The 20352-nt window shown below is 28.4% G+C and overlaps 1 protein-coding gene across 1 annotated transcript in view; it reads left to right on the top strand.

Moving 5' to 3' along the window:
• LOC145183473 (CCAAT/enhancer-binding protein zeta-like) overlaps positions 1-20352 on the top strand; it is a 30449-nt gene extending 10097 nt beyond the window's left edge. The window contains exons 10-31 of the mRNA XM_090084199.1: positions 365-408; positions 890-974; positions 3029-3113; positions 3200-3296; positions 3481-3583; positions 3916-3995; positions 4095-4129; positions 5294-5372; positions 5516-5578; positions 8489-8569; positions 10186-10233; positions 12055-12348; positions 12495-12547; positions 12726-12795; positions 12897-13068; positions 13173-13206; positions 13301-13377; positions 18149-18196; positions 18304-18353; positions 19540-19601; positions 19849-19888; positions 20119-20352. Of these exons, the coding sequence (XP_089940325.1) occupies positions 365-408; positions 890-974; positions 3029-3113; positions 3200-3296; positions 3481-3583; positions 3916-3995; positions 4095-4129; positions 5294-5372; positions 5516-5578; positions 8489-8569; positions 10186-10233; positions 12055-12348; positions 12495-12547; positions 12726-12795; positions 12897-13068; positions 13173-13206; positions 13301-13377; positions 18149-18196; positions 18304-18353; positions 19540-19601; positions 19849-19888; positions 20119-20289 (1871 nt within the window). The 3' untranslated portion in view covers positions 20290-20352. The remainder of the gene's footprint in view (positions 1-364; positions 409-889; positions 975-3028; positions 3114-3199; positions 3297-3480; positions 3584-3915; positions 3996-4094; positions 4130-5293; positions 5373-5515; positions 5579-8488; positions 8570-10185; positions 10234-12054; positions 12349-12494; positions 12548-12725; positions 12796-12896; positions 13069-13172; positions 13207-13300; positions 13378-18148; positions 18197-18303; positions 18354-19539; positions 19602-19848; positions 19889-20118) is intronic.

Raw genomic sequence — 20352 nt, 5'->3', positions numbered from 1 at the left:
CAGTCAGTTGAGTTCTTGTTTCTATCACTCTTTGTTACAGGAATTTGAATATCCTTACATCGATGCTTCTATATGAATCTGAGTTTGTCCCATTCAATAATTGCCCCATTCATTAAGGTTCTCCCCTACTAGTTATGTTTTATAATGCCAATTCCACTACCAATCAATCCAACTACCAATCAATTCCACTACCAATCAATTCCACTATCAATCAATTCCACTACCTTTAAATTTCAGTTCCATTTTGTTAAGATCTTTAACAGAAATACAAAAGTGCATTATCCTAAAATTATGAATGGGAGATTAATGGTTTTTTAAAGATATGAATGCCTTATTGTTATTGTTCATAATATTTACCATTTAGGTATCATTTATGAACTGTTGGTTATGAAGCCTGAACAGGAGCAAGTATGTAAAATAGGTTTTTTTCTTAAGTTACTGATTTTATGTTAAATAAGAAAATTAAAGTAATTTTAATAAAAATTCAGTACTTTTTAAAATTAATAGCAAGTAGTTTACCACCTGACAAATTCAGCAACACATGTTCTTAACATAGAATATTTTTCATTTAAGCAGGATACTGGTAATTATACAAAAAATGCACACATATCAAGTATGCTATTGCAAGAGATATGTCATTTCCAGGCTAGATAAATTCCAGGATCCATTTCAGGCAACATTCTAAGTTCAACTAATTGTTTAAATGCAAGAAAGTTTTTGTTAAACTTGGTTTTTAAATCTTTAGCAAATTTTAAAAAGTTGTTTCTTTTAAACTATTGCAGGCAATCTTTTCAAGGATAAAAATTTATTTGAAAAGTTTTGTAAAAGATCTTATTTTTGGTTACCATATGTTTCTTTTTTTGAATTTAAACTGTTTTAAATTTTGTAGAAATTGCTCTCAATATTAGTCAATAAATTGGGTGATCCAGACAAAAAGATATCATCTAAAACAACATATCTTCTCACTCAACTTGGTAAGTTCTTAATTTTTCTGCTTTTTTAAAAATATAAACAACATGTATATTTATAATGAAATATATTTATTCTTTATAAATTTTAAAAGTCATAAGTCATAAGTTTAGAATGGCAAGTGTTGAATGAGCTTTTAAATGAATTTATTTTTTTAAAGTTTAAAAAATAAATTCATTCAAAAGCTCATTCAACACTTGAATAATTTCAATATTTCTGCTACTTTTACTTCTTTCATAAGTTGTAAGATAATAAAAAAAATACCACAGGAGTAGATTTTAGTCAATAAGTAACTTCAATGATTTAGATAAAATTTCTTAAATAACAGAGTTTCTTGATAAAAAAAATTTTAACAAAATTTGATTTTTAAACAAATTTTCAAAAAGTGATTATGGTACATAAATGCCGCATTAATTTGTTTATACGTCCAAAACCTAAAAACCTTTGATAGATTTGTCCTTTTTGTTTTTTGTTGTGTTCTTTTGGCTTTCAATCCCCTTTCATAATCATGCTCTTTTGGTCCAAGTGCATCATCCTGTAATGCTATATGAAATTTTTGTTCCTCTCCGTTAAGGTTTCCCAGGGGATGCCAATGTTGAATTGATCTTGACAAGGAACAAAAATTGACATCTTAATTTAATAAAAGGTATTTTTAAACTATGCCAGCCATTTTTTTTTTTTTTTTAGTAGAAATCTTAGGTAAATGTCTTTGTCTAACATCTTTTGACAAGTTCTTTCAAACAATTCTGTTCAATGCCATTTCTTTCAAACAATTAACTTTATTTCTTCTTTTAGTAATTATATTTTCTGAGTTTGGATTTCTTACAAAAAAATATTTGAAACCCTCTTTTTATCAATTGAAACTCCCCATTTCAATTGATAGAAAAGTTTAGATTTCTTGCAAAAAGTAATCTGAGAAGGAAGGATCTGCAGCAAGTATTTGTGTATTATCAGTTAACAAGAGTTGTTCTAAAATCATTTGGTCTATAAAATGTATGGCAAGTTTCTCAAGCAGCAAAAAACAAAATAAGTAATTAGAAAGAACTTTGCATTTCCCAATGCTATAGGAACTTAATATTTTTGACCACTTGCTAGAATCAAAAAAAGCTATAAATCAAGTGGTCACACAAAAATATTTTCCTTGGACCTTGGACCCTCTAAAACAGAAACACTTTAACACATTTACATAGATAATTGTTTAGAAATCAAGGAATTGGAAGTTTGTTTTTTTTTAATTCTTTTTTTTCTTATTGTTGTTGTTGTTGTTGATGCTGTTGTTGTTGTTGTTGTTGTTGTTGTTGTTGATGTTGTTGTATTAATATTATTGTTGTTGTTGTTATTGTTGTTATTATTATTATTATTATTATTATTATTATTATTATTATTATTATTATTATTATTATTATTATTATTATTATTATTATTATTATTATTATCATTATTATTATTATTATTGTTATTTAATTATTTAATTAATTAATTAGTTACAAAAAAATGATTTATTACACTAAATCTTAGATCTAATCAAAACATTTCTAAAGTTCCTTAGCTACAGATTTTCTTTTAAAAATCGCTTAAGTGTCCATCAATAATCACCCAACATAGTGGCACTCTATTTTTCTAGATTTTTTTTATTGTAGATATATCCTGATGAAATCTTTCACAGTGTTCATCTATGTTTCCAAGATGGAAAAAAGTCTAAATGAATGCAATATTTGAAAATTTAGGAACATTGCAACCAAATTATATGTCAATTAAGTTTTTTCTAAAAAATTAATGTTAATAATATTTTGTAGCATTCTAAACTCTTTTCTCTTCTTAGCTTCATTTGACAACACTATAAATAAGTGTCAGTTCTTTAGATGTTTAAGAGCGACCATTGTCATTAGTGCATTTATAACTATTATTTATTCAGTAAGATAAATCCCTTGTTGAAAAAAATTTAAAGTTGTTACATCATCTAACTGATGCATACAAAAAAAATCAGTTATTCATTTAAATATTTGTTCAATTGTTCATATAAAATAAAAAGAAATTTATTTAAAGTTTCTTAATTTAGTGGGAAAACATCCTAATATGAAAGAAGTGGTGATAGAAGAAGTAGAGCGGTTTTTATACAGACCTAATGTAGCAGAAAAAGCTCAGTGTGTTTATTGTTAAATGTTTTTACTTTTGTAAATCCTCAGTTTTATTTATCTTTTAGTTACTTCATTTTAAAAAACCATTTTAGATATTATGCTATATGTTTTCTTAATCAAATTGTGCTTTCACAAGGCGAGAAAAAAATTGCTTCAAAACTTATAAAAATACATTTCTCTTTTTTCAAGGTGAGCAAAGTTTAATAACAATTATTGTTTTTTTTTTTTAAATCTTCTGATTTAGTTTATTATGATCAACTAAATCTAATTAACTATAGTTTAGCAAATACTTAAAAAAGTTGAAAGAAATTTTTAAATTTTAAATTAACAACTTCATTTAACTTTTTTTTATAATTTTTTTTTTTTATGTGAGATCCTTGCTAAAAAAGAAAAGTCCAAAAAGAATGATGCCAAAGAAACAAAGTTACTGAGTGCTTTGCTGACTGGTGTAAACAGGGCTTTCCCATACTGTGATGGTCAGTTTTTAGGCAGATTTTCTAAATTTGTTTTATTTGATTTATTTACAAAAAAGTAAAACCATGATCACACTTGATGTATTGAATGAGATTTATAGTATATGTATGTATATGTATGTATAATATTTACAATTATATTACACAATTCTTAGTGTTGTACATGATAATTAGTATTAATAGTATTATTGTTATGTTATGCATAATTATTGTTATATTATGGATAGTTATTGTTGTTATATTATGCATAAATATTGTTATATTATGCATGATTAATAGCATTATTGTGAAATGTTATGCATTAGTTGTCTAAATTTTGTTTAATTTCAATTCAGATAAAGACGAGAATTTTGATGAGCAGTTAAACACCCTATTTAGGCTGACACATGTGAATCACTTGAGCACAAGTATCCAGGTAGAATCAGATCTACTAGTAGAATTAAATATAAACAGTTAACTTTTCAGGTCTATCAATAAAAGTTTATTTGATTTTTGGTTGTTGCCTTTTTTTTAGGCTTTTATGCTAATCTATCAAGTAATGGATTCAAGGTGAGTGAAGGCATGGATAGAATGCTATATATTCTAATATTCTCAAAACTACTGTTATCTATTTAAATTTGCTATGAAACAAAATACAATAAAAAATAAATGAAAACATATTTAAGTATCTGATTATAAGTTGGCTAATTTAAGATGTATCCAAAGTTTGGATAACTTTTTAAGAAATATTCTATATCATAACCTATTAATAATGAAATAAGATGTTTTCAAAATGTAATATTTTAAATGACTCATAAAAAAAAGTGTCAACATGATATTCTTTTCCAAAGATAATGTAATTCAATTTTTTTTTTAAAAAAAGGTTTTTTTTTTGATGGTCAAAATAAATAATAAAAATATTTTTGTAAAATTTAAAAAAATATTATTTTGTTGTTTCTTGGTTATGCTGTTTCTTATATGCCTACCTAAATTTTATTTTGGTATTTCTTATTTTACTGTTGTGGGTTTTGCACAATGCATAAAGGTAAGTTTCCACTCATCCAATTTAGCTACAGGAAAGGGAAAGGGATGGGAAAAGTAATACTTGAGCATGCGCAATAATTAATTTTCAAAATTAAATTACAAACTGCGCACGCTCACGTGATTAATTTTTCCATCCCTTTCCCTTTCCTGTAGCTATAATGGATGAGTGGAAACTCACCTTAACACAAACGATAATACAATGTTAGGAGTTAAAATATAGTTAACACACTATAACAATTCACTGCACTAAAAACAGTTACTTTGAATAACATTATAGATAAAGTATTTAAATAAGAATGTTGTATAGCTGAAAGGAGCATACATCAAGAACTTGTTGAGAATATTGTTTACCATAAAGGTGAAAAATACTCCTGTTGATAGCATTTACTCCAAATTCATTGAAGTATATAGAAACATGTCTTTCCCTTTTATAATCAGCTTCATTTGAATAATAGAAACTCAGTCTATGCATCTATGTATCTTGAAAACAACTGCTAAAAAATTCTTGTAAAACATTTAAATTTGTATGTGATGCAATGTGAATTGTTAGTTACATGCAGTTTATAAAATTTTATTGCAAAATATACAATAAAAAATGTCAAAATATCAAATGTGTGCCTATATGTGGATGTAGACTTTCATTCACACACTATGTGATGTTAAAGTGATGTTTTTTCATTTAATTTTTAGGCAGTCTGTCTCTGATCGTTATTACCAAGCTTTATATGAGAAGCTGTTGGATCCTGACATTAAAACTGCATCTAAACATGTGAGTTTGATTTTTTATTTCATGTGTGTAAATTTTGTATGAAAGATTACTCTGATGAATTTTTTATGTTAAAAGAGTACACTTCCCAATTAAATGTGATTTGTCTATTGTTTTTTTTTTTAGTTTCTTTTCCATTCTTTCAGACTTTACTACTGAATCTTCTGTTCAAGTCAATAAAGAATGATCCTGTAATGAAAAGAGTGAAGGTAAAATTTACATTTCATAAGTTTTGTTTTCCAAAAAATAAAATGCTATTTTTCAAGCTTCATTTGGATCCAGGATTTTTATAAGCTTAACATAGTCACATTTTAAAATACAGCAAGTTTTTCTATAAGATTAGATTTGAAATAGAAATGATTTATTGTTTATTGTTAGCTAGTTGAATAAGTTTCCTAAGTATTGAAGTTAATGGTAGTAGCATTTCAATTAGATTGGTAAACTTTAAATGATAGTACTAAAAATAAGCTTTAAAAATAAGCACATGACTTTCACATAATCAATCAAAAAGTGTTTATTTTGTCACATTAAATATTTCAACTTATGTGCCAACAAGTTGACATCTTTGGGAAATTTTATTGCTTTTTGTTACACACATAAAAATGCTGTTGAAACCTGCTGTATATGTACTTGCGGATGTTAAAGAAGTTATAAAGAAGTTGTAAAGAAGGATTCCAATCATTCATAAATAACGATTTTGATATCAAAGACAAAAACCCACTTAGACACCAAAAAAAACATGAGGATGAAGAATGGAATCACTACTCAATGAAGATCAATGTTAAACATTAAAAGAGCTGTCAGCTTTATTAAGTCTTGAAGAATTGCTTGAAAGCTCATTAACAGTAGAAGTGCTATTTCTAATGCTTCAGATCTCTGTAATATGTTGCTTTCTAAAAGTGCAAATTCCACGCCTCAAATCAAGAAGCTGAAACCTTCTAATCTAAACAATTCTATTTTCAAAACATCTATCATAACAGTTCTTTAGATAAACAAGTTGCTGTCTTTATCTTCAGCTCAAACCTGTTCAATCAACTCAGTTGGGGGAATATTTGCTCACTCCTGTAGTCTGGATATGTTCCCCCAAATTCCAAGAAATTAGAAGAATTGCTGGATCATGTGTACAATGATTTCTCAATAGAGAGACCATTGTACATATCATCTAGCTCTAAAGGTGTACTCAGCTATGCTGCCATTAACACAGTACTCATTATATAAATTTGCTGGAGAATAAATATTGGCAACACTGCCCTTGTAATGCAGATTGCTGTAATTCAAAAGTATTTCAGAAATGTCCATTTTGCAAATGGACTGTTAAAGGAGAAAGGGGATTGCATGCCACAGTCCCCAGTGAGATATATTGGAATGCACACGTTGCACTACAACATTTGGAGAGAAAACATGAAAAAAGTGCTTACAAACATTTATTGGTAACAATTGATTATATAGAGAAGACAGCAATTTTCTTAAACAAATAAAGACATTTGGGGCCACCTTAGAAAAAGTAAAAGGAGACTTTTGTCGTTTCTACTGTTCACATTTGGTTCTCACTGATGAAGAACAATTATCTTGCTCACCACTGTGATGCAACCAGAAAGAGGTTTGGAGCAGCTATGTAATTCTTTCACTTTCTGGCTTACATGACAAATCACTGATACTTTGGGGAATAAGAAGTATCAATTGATCCAGTAGACAAGAACTCAGCTAATTGGCTGGTTGAATAGAAACTTGAACTTCATGAACTCTCAACAACCAGGAAATATTCCCTACAGATATATTCTCATGTTCTCTGCAGATAAGCATTACCAATTCTCAATGGTGGTCAATTCTAAAAGTAAACTTATGTTTCTCAGCATGAGAATTTATCCAAATTTTGTAAATTTTTAGCATCCCTTCACTCCTGTCCAGCCAGTTCTGTGTCCATTGAGAGGTTGTTCTAATTATTTTGGTTTATCTGGACAAGACAAAGGAGCTGGTAAAGATCTATAAAGTTCTCCATAACCCTAATGAATAGATAAATATTTTGAAAAGCAAAAAAGTACATGTAAGTGAACAAATAAACAAACAAATAAATAAAATACAACTAAATCATAGTAGAGTCTGAATGAAATGAAGAATGCAGTGAATATGAATATCGCTAAAACTAAAATATTAATATGTTTTTAGTTCATCCTTAGAGATAAAAGCTCAGCGTAATTGGTCAATTTTCCTAATACTTTTAAAGGTAAGCAATTTACTCAGAAATTGCTCAATTTTACGTGACTAAAATTTAAGAAAAGCTCTTGAAGTTTTTATTCACGTAAAGCTGACCAATTATTGAGTAAAAGCAATTGCTAATTTTTATTCACCCGGCCTAAAGATGAGTATTCTGAATTGAATGGAGGCTGGAGACTTGAAATATGGCTTATTTCTAAAGAAAAGACAAAAAATTTGTAATAATTTTTTTGGAAAGTAATACATATATACTTTCAAAAATTGTTGTATTGAAGAGTCATAGACTTGATTTAATTGCAAAGAATCCTTGTTTTTATAATATTATTGGTCAAGAGAGTTAGTCAATTTAATCCAAACATTAAAAGATGCAAAAAGGTGACCTTTTAACATGACCACAATTTGCTTAAGTGGTTAAAAAAGAGTTACAACTAAAATGGAACATGTTACCCCATCCAGTATTTTTAGTACTGGATGGGGTAACATGTTCCATTTATACAATTATTTAGTACAATTTATTTAGTTTATTTCAGCATGGCTTTTCCAATCTTTACTATAGTTCTAATGAAGCTATCAAAAATTAGCTCAATATATGTATAGTTTCAAAAGAATCTGATTTGGGTATTCATTTATGCTGTAATGATGGAATAGATTAAAACTAACAATGGAACTTATGTTGAATAAATATTAGTTATTTCTTCCATAGTATTTTTTTCCGAATTCCATAGTATTAATATATATACCAAGTTTATTATAAAAATTTATATAAAAATAATATTACTAACTTCTTAACAATTTTTTCTGTGAATCATCAATACAAAGATCATGCATATGAAATGATTTAAATCCTGAAGTAATTCAATTTAAGTATTATAAAGGATTGCTTATTTCAATGATTCCATTTGTAGGCTTTTGTGAAAAGACTCCTTCAAATTTGTACAAAAGAAGAGCCATCATTAACCTGTGGCATTCTTTTTTTACTCTCAGAGGTTTCACTTTGTACTTTTATTTTATTGCTTTTTAAAAGTTTAAATTCTTTATATATATATATACAGTACTGTGAATAAGTTTTAACCCACTAATTAAAACTAAAGTTTTTTTAACATATTTTGAATAATATCTTCCGATTATTTTTTTATATAAAATAATGTCTTACTTCAAACAATACTAAACACTACTTAAACAAACAAAAGCAATATTTTCTTTTGTACTATTATGTTTATTGTTATATAAGTAATAAAATGGGTAAAATTCCACTACTGGAACATAAAAAAACTTTCGTCCTTTATGAAGAAGGTTATTCTCAACGACAAACTGTCTAAAAAGGACAGCCATTAGGGAAATTGTAAAAAAATTTAAAAACACGGGATCTCTTGAGGATAAAACTCAAAGTGGAAGACCTGCAAAGCTTACAAAACATGACATAAAGTATTTTAAAAATGTTTCTCTGCGAAATCGGAAAAAAATCTCCTGTGAACTAGCCCAAGACATTCAGGCTGCAACTGGGACAAATGTTTCCTCATCTTGCATTCAACGGCATTTGCTAAAAGCTGGGTTAAGAGGGTGTGTTGCAGTTCGAAAGCCTTTACTACATTGTGGCAATAAAGAAAAAAGACTTGAATATGTAAAACAGCATAATAATTGGACACAAGAAATGTTAAACTGTGTACTATACACAGATTTATCAAAATTTGAATTTTTCGGCAGCAGAAGACGACAGTATGTAAGAAGAAGGGTAGGAGAGGCTTATTGTCCTGATTGTCTCCATCCAACAATGAAGCATGGGGGAAGTTCTGTTTTAGCTTGGGGTTGTATTTCATCATCTGGAATAAGTGATTTAATCAGAATTGATGGCAAACTGACAGGAGAATGATATGGAAATTTTAAGACATCATGCAATACCATCTGGAATGAGACTAATTGGTAATAATTTCATTCTACAGCAAGACAATGATCCCAAACATTAAAATATTTACAGGACATGTGTGAGGATGGAGTTCTCGAAGTAATGAACTGACTTCCTCAAAGTTCAGATTTAAACATTATTTAGCAAGTTTAGGATTATTTGGATAAAAAATAAAGTCGAATATAACCCCAAAAATGTTGAAGAATGTTTTCGAATATTAAAAACAGAGTGGGCCAATATTCCACAAAATTCCATTACAAATTTACATGCATCAATTCCCAGGAGGTTTGCTTCTGTGATCAATGCAAAAGGCGGGCATACGAAGTATTAATTGTTTTTTCTTTTTGTATCATATTTTATTAAATTATTTTTGTATCATATTTTATTAAATTAGTTTTGTATCATATTTTATGAAATTAAAAATTTCTAGATACTTTTGTTTGTAATATATGTGTCCATAAACCTGATTTTTTTTTGCTTCATAAGTCCTTCATATTTTTACGATGAAATCGAAAGTAATTATAAAATTATGGTGGGCTAAAACTTATTCACAGTACTGTATGTATGTATGTATGTATGTATGTATGTATGTATGTATGTATGTATGTATGTATGTATGTATGTATGTAAATATATGTGTGTTTATTATAACTTTTCAGTATTTGTTAAAAAGCATTACCATTTTTTACAAATATTTAGGTAATTAAAGAAAAACCTGCACTAAAGAGCATGATTGCCCAACCTGAGGTATTAAAGGTCTATTAACAATATAAGTACTCAACAATTGTTACAAGTTGTTACATAATTTTACCACTAAAATTGGTTTCATCAATTGAGTTTTACATTTGATTATAGTTTCATGCATTAGTAGCAGTAAAGTGGGATTTTGATCACATTTGGTTTTTATGTGTCTGAATGAATTTGGAAACACCTTATTTTGCATTTGAGTCTTAGGGACACTTTTAACTATAGTTTGTCAGTAAAAGTTTTTATAAAAAATAAGAAGTTTAAATAAAGATATTACATTTCTTTGTATTTTTCATAATAATTTGAATTTTTGTAGACATTGTGTCAGTAAATTTCAAATAAATATATATAATGAATATATTAGTGTTAAAGTATCTTCTTCTTTTAAAAACTGCCTCTTACATTCTTATCATTCTTGAAACTAATTTTTCCAGTAGAGAACTTGTTAGACTATATTATAGCAAATGATGGTAGCATTTTGGTAATCCATGTTAAACTCTACTGTTTGGCAGACTAGAAATACTTGGACTTATGCCATTGGACAGTTTTCTTAGAGCATCAAGATCAACTCTGCTATTCCTGAATGTCCTTTTAACTGTACTTTCACAAGTGCAATTAGTTACCATTCAAAATGCATTGTCATTTACAAACATGGTTTCGTTGCTGGAATAAAAACAGGGTTGCAGAGTTTTTTAAAAACTTCATCATTAATGAAAAGTGGCTGCGTGAAATAGATTTCTTCAAGCCAGCATGTAGTATATTGAAAGATCAGTTTCCCAAATCGCAACGAGAGCACTTGGCAGCAATGGAAGCTCTCAAAAAAGTGAGGCCATACGATGCTACAAAAAGTGATTTACAGATGATGGCATCACCACCAGAGCCTATGTGCATATCTCATTTCACCTAAACAGACTGCAAATGCGGCAAGCTCTGGTTTTTTACAATCCAATCTGGTGGTCATTATATGTTTGGTGGAACAGCCATCAACTCTTGTGAACAAACCTTTATGGTAGTTTAATCCAGGCTAGTTGCTTTAATAAATTACATTTTTATAATTATACACTTTGAGGGACAATATAAGTTTGATTGTGCAACAATATCCAGGTGTGTATCCACCCTGCCACAGTGCACCTGCACAATATGCTTGGCCAGTAGCTTATAGGTGCTCATAAACTTGTGACCTGAGTCTATCTGTAGCAAAGCTTTAGCAGAGCTCTTGTCTATCAAGGTTTTTGCCTCCTTACATTTTGAGGCGATGTCAACAGCAGTCAAGGCATAAGTCATAAGTATCTTGGGGGCTATAGCAAATCTTTGATACTTTATCACTCATGTTTTGTCAACAATTTCAACTTTCACAAGTGCTTACATAGTCAATATTTATTTGAGGGAAGATAAGAGTCAACATCAATAATCAAAAGTAGTAGTAAAATAAATTGGTCTCAAATCTTATTGGTGATTATATTTAAGAGTATACCCAAAGTTCAAAATTATTTCTTTCCAAACTAGTTCAGACACTTAAACTCCAGGTGCACTTTATTACTATTGCTATCTGATTATCTCTACTATCTATAAGTACATTTAGCTATAAATAGATGGTTTGTTGCATGTTAGATAATTTAAAATAAATACCAGCTAAAAAATAGAATTTTTTATGTAAACTTTTTATTTCTTAAAAGATTATAAAGTTTTTATAATCTTTTGAGAAAAAAATAAAATGATAAAAGTAAAACAATAAACAGTTAAGATGTTTGAAGTAAAAAGAAAAGCTTGTTTATACTTTTTATATTTTCTGTAGATTCTCTCATCTTAAACATTTATTAGGAGGAAGATGAGGATGAACATTTTGTTGATGCGGAAGAGAATGATCATTTTGATGTTAAAGAAGGTGTTGCAGATGAAAAACTTGACAATCAAACAGGAAAAGATTCAGTTGAAAAAAAAACAAAGGATGGTTCTTGGATATTTTTGAATCAAGACAAGCGAAATACAAACTATAACTGTTCTCAACGTAACCCATTATTTGCAAATGCTGAAATGTCTTGTGCATGGGAACTTATTCTACTATTTTCTCATTTTCACCCCTCAGTGGCTCATTTTGCTACATCTATAATAAAGGTCAGATAATTATTTATGCTTGTTTTTTTTTTGCTCCTGGACATGTTGCACTCAATGAAACCCATTATATTATATCAAAAAGTAAATTTTCAAATTACCTCAGCATTAGCTCAAATTTTAAGTACTTATTTAAAACGTTTTATCAGGAAGAAAGCATTGTCTATAAAGGTGATCCTTTGCAAGATTTTACACTGATTAGGTGAGGGTTTTATTTTATTAATAGACTTAAATTATTGCTTTCAAAAAATTTTTTTGGAAATAATCTTTTTTTTGAGTGTTCTTCACTTTTGAATTGTTTATATTGGTAATTTTTTGATGTATTTTATTTGATTCTACGAAAAAGGTTTTTTTAAGGAAGTAATAGTGCAAATGTTTAGATTCTTGGATCGTTTCATGTATCGCAATCCGAAGAAAAAAGAAACTGAACATGGAAGTTCGGTTATGCAGGTTTAGTTTACAAATACTCTCACGATTTTACAAATACTCTCACGATTTTGCCAACATAAAAAATTTGGATTAATTTGGTATATAAATATTTTAAAATTTAGCCACGAGATTCATCAGTTCGGTTAAAAGAAGAACCAGTTAACTCAAAAATATTTGTTCAATCTTCAGAAGATAAAATCCGTATAGATGAAGTTTTTTTCCATCGATACTTTGCTCAAAAAGAGACTTTAGAGAAGAACAAGGTTACAAAAGATGAGAATGATCTAGATGAAGGTTTTTCTGTTTATTTCTTTCATATTTCAGCAAATCATTACACTAATAAATCTTGTAAGATTTTTCCTTTTGCTGTTTTTTTAGAGAGTTTTATTTCTTTTTAGATTTGGATAACTACAATGATATTGATTTTGCTAGGTAAATTTCATTTCAGTAAAAGAAGTAGTCTAATAATTTTGCTGTGTAAGTAATTATTCACTTTATATACATGTATATATTTTTTGATGCCCAGTGAAATCAAAAAGAATACAGATGTCTCAAAAACCAAAAGAAAGAACAAAGAAGAGGGATCATCAGATGAGAGTGATGGTAAGATTTAATTAAATTATGTGAACAGTAGTTGTACTCTTCTATGAGAAAAGAACAGATAGAGTTACCTGCTTTCTTAATATACTCAAAGCCTAGTTAAAATACATATATGTTATATTTTGGGTGGTGAATTCAGAAAGTAATGTTTTATACAGAAAGATGGCTGTGTTATTTAATTTTGTGAGCTTACATAGCTTATTAAGCTTAACGTAATTTATGCAGATAAATATAAATTTATTCAGAGTGTAATTTCTTTTAAAAGATTTATAGGAATACTTCAGTATCATTGTTTTTGCACATACAGTGTCTCAAAAAATTATCCGACCAAACATTTTTAAAAATATTTTTCCTAAAGAAAGTGCTGTATTTTCATAAATTTAGACTTTTTTTGTAAACTCAAGATTAATGAAAATAAAAGAACATGTTTTAAATAGATTTTATTTATTTTAATGTAGAATATGAATCACAAGGTTTTCAGTCTTAAAATAAAGGAACTTAGGTCGTTTTTTTATTGTCAAAAAAATATTCGACCAAACACATTATTTGTTTCATAACAAATTATTATATAACAAAACAACTATTTTAATACTTTGTGGGCCTCCCTTTGCTTGGATTACAGCTTCTAGACGTCTAGGTATTGATTCAACTAAAGATTTTGTTTCTTCTGGTTGAATCTTTTCCCAGGCTTCTTCAATTGCCACTTTGAGGTTATCTTTTTTGGAAAATGACCGATCTCCAATTTTTCGGTCTAAAATTTCCCACAAATGTTCAATGGGATTAAGGTCTGGTGATTGTGCGGGCATTCCAAGACCTCAACATTATTTTCAGCAAACCACTCCTTGGTTTTAGTGGCACTATGCTTGGGATCGTTATCTTGCTGAAATGTAAAATCAGATCCTAGCCGAAGTTTTCGAGCAGATGACTTCAAATTTTGCTTTAATATGTTTCTGTATTGCACCTGATCCATTAAAGTATCAATAAATTGGAGTTTTCCGACACCCTTCCAAGCCATTGAACCCCATACCATCACGTTACCGCCGCCATACTTGACAGTTCCTCTCACGCAGCTTAATTTGTAGGCTTCTCCGGCTTTTCTCCAAACTTTTTGGGCTCCATCAGATGACTTTAAGTTGAATTTCGATTCGTCGCTCCACAGGATCTTTTTCCAGAAACTTAACTGCATGTTTTTGAACTTCTTAGCAAACTCCAATCTTCTTTTCATGTGTTTCTTACTCAAATATGGTTTATTACGCACAAGTCGTCCTTGAAATCCCTGGTCTCGGATACGATTTCTGATTGCCTGATGGGATAATTTGATTCCATAATTCTCTTCAGCTTGCTCAGCCAGTTTTCGAGCAGAAATGAAGCGATTTTTCTTGACTTGTATAATTAAGTTTCTAACAAAACTTTTAGAAGTCTTTTTTTTGTGACCCTGCCCTTCTTTTGTGGCTTTTGTTCCGATCAAATTATACTTCTTTATTATGTTGGATACTGTATTATGAGGAATTTCAGTCTCTTGCTGCACCTGACAATAGATTTTACCCTGATTGACTAGATCAACAGTTAAATTTCTCTGAGAAACAATCCAGTGATGTTTACCTCCCACCATTTTACTTAAAAAAACATGAAACCTTCTTTTTATACATAATTTTTTTTTACTACAAAAAAACAGTTTTTTGTTATGCAATTTCATTAATTGTATAAAAATTTGCTAAAATATTTCAACAAATTTCACATAAAATTAATTAAACTTACCTAAATATCGCTTGGTCGGATAATTTTTTTACAAGCCTATTCAATACTAAGTCTCTCTTAGGACAAATAATAAACCAACTGAAGCATGAATCAAAAAATATGAACGCTAAATAGCATACTATTCCCAATAGAATTAAAATGATAGACAAAGTAAGTATCGCTATTCATTGTTTTTAGTATAATTTAGATCGTAAACATTTTTTTTTGGGGAAAAACTTGTTTGGTCGGATAATTTTTTGAGACACTGTACATATACCTTGTTAGCTTATTACAGAGTCAAATTAGCAAAGTGCCTAAATCTTGTTTATGGTGTGACTTTAACTGTGGTCATGTACATTAGTACATATGTATAGTATATTTATAATGTCTTTTTATATATCATACATTTTAACTTAAGTTAATGGAGCTTGTTCAGATTTTTAATACTACTTAGCCTGAATTTTAAAATTTTAATACTATCAGTAATTTAATCTAATGGGAAAAAATAATGGAGTTTACATATGTTGAACTAACTTTTTTTGATCCACAGCAGCTTCTAAAATTGCAACTTCTTATGAATCATTATGCTCTTAACATAACGGTCAAAAAGTCATAGGACTTTCTACTGAAAGAAGATTTTTTTGTAAAATTCAACTTTATTCATAAACATAGTCTCCTATAGATAAACCTTTTAATAATATATTACTTGCAGAGCACAAAGTTATTGACAACTTTCCAGTCTTTTTGGTTTTCAAATTGTTACCAAGGTGTCAGAAGTTATAGTTTTATAAACAGAAAATCAAACATTATTATATTGGTCTGCTAAAAAAGCATCCTTAAATTAATGTTAAATGGATTTTTTTCATTTGAATTTAGTTTCAAACCAAGTGTTCAATTTGAAATACACACAAAATGTTACACAACTGATTATATATCTAAGTAGTCTTTGACTTAATTCATATAAAAAACTTAAAACAAGAGAAGTAAAAAAGAAAACATTGAAATGTTGATTTCACGTAAAATAATTTCATATAAAGAAGTTTGAAGTCTTTTATATAAAGAATTCATATTAAGAAATTTTGTTTTTTTTATAGATAAAATATGCAACTTAATTTTTTTTTTAAAAAAGTAAAGCATTTAAGTATTAAATAAAAAAAGTTATTAAATATTGTTTTAAAAAAAAAAAAAAAAAAGAGTTTATTTTGGCTTATCATTCCAAATTGAAAGTGAGTAGCTAGTCTCAAAGCATGTCCCTAAGACTGTTTGGAATGATAAGCGCGCCACTTAATCAATTTTGATAATATTTTTACTGTTTTAAAGCAACTTTATCTCCCTATCAAGTATTATAAAAAAAGTTTCAAAAAAGTTGATTGTAAACAAAAGAAAGTTTATTTGCAAATGTGAAAAAGTTCATTTTGGACAATTGGCTTAAAAATCATGTTAAAAAAAAGTTGTTGTTTGGCCACCCATCTGATTTTTTTTTCTTTTCTTTCTTTCTTTTTTCTTTTTTTTTTTTTTGCATCTTGCCATTAGTCAAGAAGTATAATTGAATGGTATCAACAAAATGACATTAATTTTGTTACAAAGAAAGTATAAATCCAGCAAACATGCAACAGCTTCAATGGAAAATATGAATCCAGCAAATGAAGAAAATATGAATCCAGCAAACATGCAACAACTTCAATGGAAAATATGAATCCAGCAAACATGCAACAACTTCAATGGAAAATATGAATCCATAAAACAAAGAAAATATGAATCCAGCAAACATGCAACAACTTTTTATTCAATGGAAAAATTTTGGGAATGGAATGTGAGCTGCATAAGAAGGGAAAAATTTTTAGTGTTATGATTTCCTAGTGCTCTCTGAGTCCTTAATGTTAAGGAGTAAATTATCCGATTTATTTTGTCAAAAATTTTATATCATCTATTGCCATAAGATATTGACATGAATATTTCAATAACAGTTGATCACTAAAAATCTGCACAATATTTAATTTAATTTTGTCTTGTTCTAAAATGACTATTTGTAACATTCTATATTTATTATTGCATTTATTATTTTATATTTATTAAGCTCAGAATTTCTGAATTTTAGAAAGTACAAAAAGAATTTGTATTAAACATTTAAAAAGGAAGGTGAACCAAAAAAAAAAATGCTGAAAAAAAAACGAAAATGAATGCTGAAAACATGTGTGTATAGGTTAAGCCAAAAAAATGCCAAAAATTAAGGTTATTAAAATGGTAATTCTCAAAAGCAAGTAGTTTGTAAATTCAATATTTTGCAATCGTGTGTGAATAAATTACTGCTATCAAATGCTATAAAAAGCAAAAAATTTCGAAGCAAGATGATCAAATGATGCAAAGAATTAGAACATGTTCAAAAGAGACTCATCCCCTTTATAGAAGATCATCATAGTAATAAATTTATGTTCTGACCAGATCTTGCATCTTCTCTTTATGCCAAAAGCGTGTTATACTATCTAAAGGCTGAAAAGATTGTACCAAAAAGATAATCCACCAAGTATACCAGAATGCAGGCCAATTGAAAATTTTTGTTCAATACTGAAAGGACTTGTGTACTAAAATGATTGGAAAGCAAAAGTACTCCAGCAATGAAAAGAAAGAAGAATTTTTTAACCAAAGTTGACCCCAATATCAGCCATGAAATGGTAAGGCGTACTAAGAGTTTAATTGAGTATGCCAGACAAAACGGAGTGATAGAATTGAATTGAATATTGGATTAAATAAAATAAATAATTCTCTGTAAAATACTTTTTTTACTTTTAAAAAATTTTAAAAAAATAAAGGAAGTTATGATCCTTTAAACTTTGTGTTTATTTTTTTACTAATCACCCGTTAACATGAGTATCATGAAAAGAATTTTGAACTAGCGTTATGAACTAATGAAACTGACACTGCTTAAAATGTAGTTATGAACTAATGAAACTGACACTGCTTAAAATGTAGTTATGAACTATTAGTTTAACTTTCTATCGGTTTAAATTTTGTTTGAATTTATAACTTTTTTCTAAAGATAATGGTAGTTTGGATTACAATGATATTGAAGAGGAGTCTGATGAAGGTGAGTCAAAATAAAGGATGTCATAATATTAGAATTTAATGTTAGTTTTAATTTTTGAAAGGTTTTTGCTTATTTCATTCTTTAAGACATGACTTTCATCCATCTAGATTTTGAAGACTTAAAAGATAAAAACTATTCTGACAAAGATTATGAAGATGTAAGTTTAATTGTTTTTATATTGAGTCTTATTTTAGTAAAAAAAAGAAAGATCTTAAGTGATAATGGAATTATCAATAAAAATCTGGGGAAAAATTTTAGTTATCCATTTCAAATCTGTTACTATTAGAGCAGATATATGGGAAAGAAATAGTGAACTTACTAATAGCAAGTATAAAATGAGGCTTGAAAACCAATAAATTGATAAGTAAAAATCAAAATTGCCTTAATAGGTCTGACTACTTACTAGATCTGGCTCTATATCTATATATATATTCTTACTATATCTAGTAAGAAGCCAGGTATGTTACTTATCTTTTAATATCCAACAAATGGGGTTAGTATATTGGAATAACGTATATAGTTAACATGCAGAACTAAACAAACGACTGCATGTGGTTGTAACACTCATAATTAACAGATCGGGAATATTTTTATTGGATTAAGACATCGGGCTAAGTTAAGTTAGATTAAAAATTAGAAAAACACAATTGATTTAAAATGTAATATGTTGCTAAGATTTTTTGCATGATGAGAAGCTTGATAATTCTTTGGGCTCCTCAGTTAGTTGCAATTAGAACAGACTAATTTGTAAATCGTTGAACTCTTGTTTGCTAAAAATGAGCTCTGATAGTGAAAACGGGCTTCTTTGAATCTCTACCGTTCTAAGGCTCATTCAACCGTAAACAACTTTTCATCGGTAATAAACTACTAAAGCATTTTGTTTTAATTTTTCGCTTCCTTATGCGGAGTTTATCGTAAATAGACAACGAACTAAATTGAGTAATAGACTCGTACACTTGTTTTAAATGTTTTTTTATAAAACTAGTATCTTTAGTTAATGTTAGTAAATATTTCAACAAGATTTACGTAGTCAAAATTCTTCCATGAGGCTTTTTTTTAAAACAACTTTATAAAACAACTTTTAGAATTCAGCAATACAAAAGTTTGAAAAAGCTTTTGAAAAGTGTGACATTGAAAACGAAGTTGCATTGTTATAATTGAATTAGAAGAGAGTTAAAGCTTAACAAAACTCTAATGAACTTTTATTTTTATATGTTTTGTTTATTCTATATTTTATTTATTATAATTAGGCTAACCAACCTTATAGGAGGTGTTAATGTTTTTTAAAAAAATCTGCTTTAAGTCTTTTTCAACGTTGTAGGCTTTATTTTTCATTTTTGTAGGCTTTATTGGAGAATTTAAATTCTGACGGGGATTCTATTGATAGTGAAGGTGAAGTTGGAAGGTAATTTTTTGAGTTTTAAACGTTAGAAAAAGGAGAATAAGTTCCATAAAAATACCTTTACTCACACGTGGAGCGAGTTATTCTTGTGATGATAAGATTATTTAACAATAGACTTTTAGTAAGCAAATAGTTTCTTTGAAAAATGATTTTTTGAATCCGTTTAATTTTTTTCAATTATGTTTAAATTAAATTGATTATAAAGGTTATATTAAATTCTTGTCAATCAGTGTCATTTTTGTCTTTGCAGAAATGGTGACATCGAGTCCATGTTTGCTGCTGCAGAAGAGGTTGGTTATAATTTTATTTGGGAACGTTTTTAGAGAAATACATTTTTATGCAGGAATATTTTAGAGAAAACATTCATGCATAATGAAAGTTTTCATCTGTATGAAGAGTCTTGTGTACAATGAAAACATCCTACACAAGACTCTTCATACAGATGTTCACGCAAGTATTTCAATCATTTTCCTATTTTTTATTTAGAATTTTTTTTTTAAGAGCGTTTCCTTATGTTTAGTTTTCACATATGTTGGAAGATCAAGGTGATGTAACACATCCGAAGCAAAGAAAATGGGAAGAAAGAAATGACAAGAAGCAGTGGAAGACAAAGCGCATCAACGTAAATCGGAAACGAAACTTTGGTAATGAATTCTCAAATAAGAGAATATCGAAGAAGCCAAAGAAATAGTATAAATATGTCTAGAAAGTGTTATGACATCGAAATAATTGAGATCCTATCTACTTTTAAAAA

This window comes from Hydra viridissima, unplaced genomic scaffold (genome assembly GCF_058129835.1).
Source record: "Hydra viridissima isolate aposymbiotic clone 2 unplaced genomic scaffold, HvirCarnegie_v1 scaffold_4, whole genome shotgun sequence".
Classification (NCBI taxonomy): domain Eukaryota; kingdom Metazoa; phylum Cnidaria; class Hydrozoa; order Anthoathecata; family Hydridae; genus Hydra; species Hydra viridissima.
This window is presented reverse-complemented; position numbering and strand designations above follow the sequence as displayed.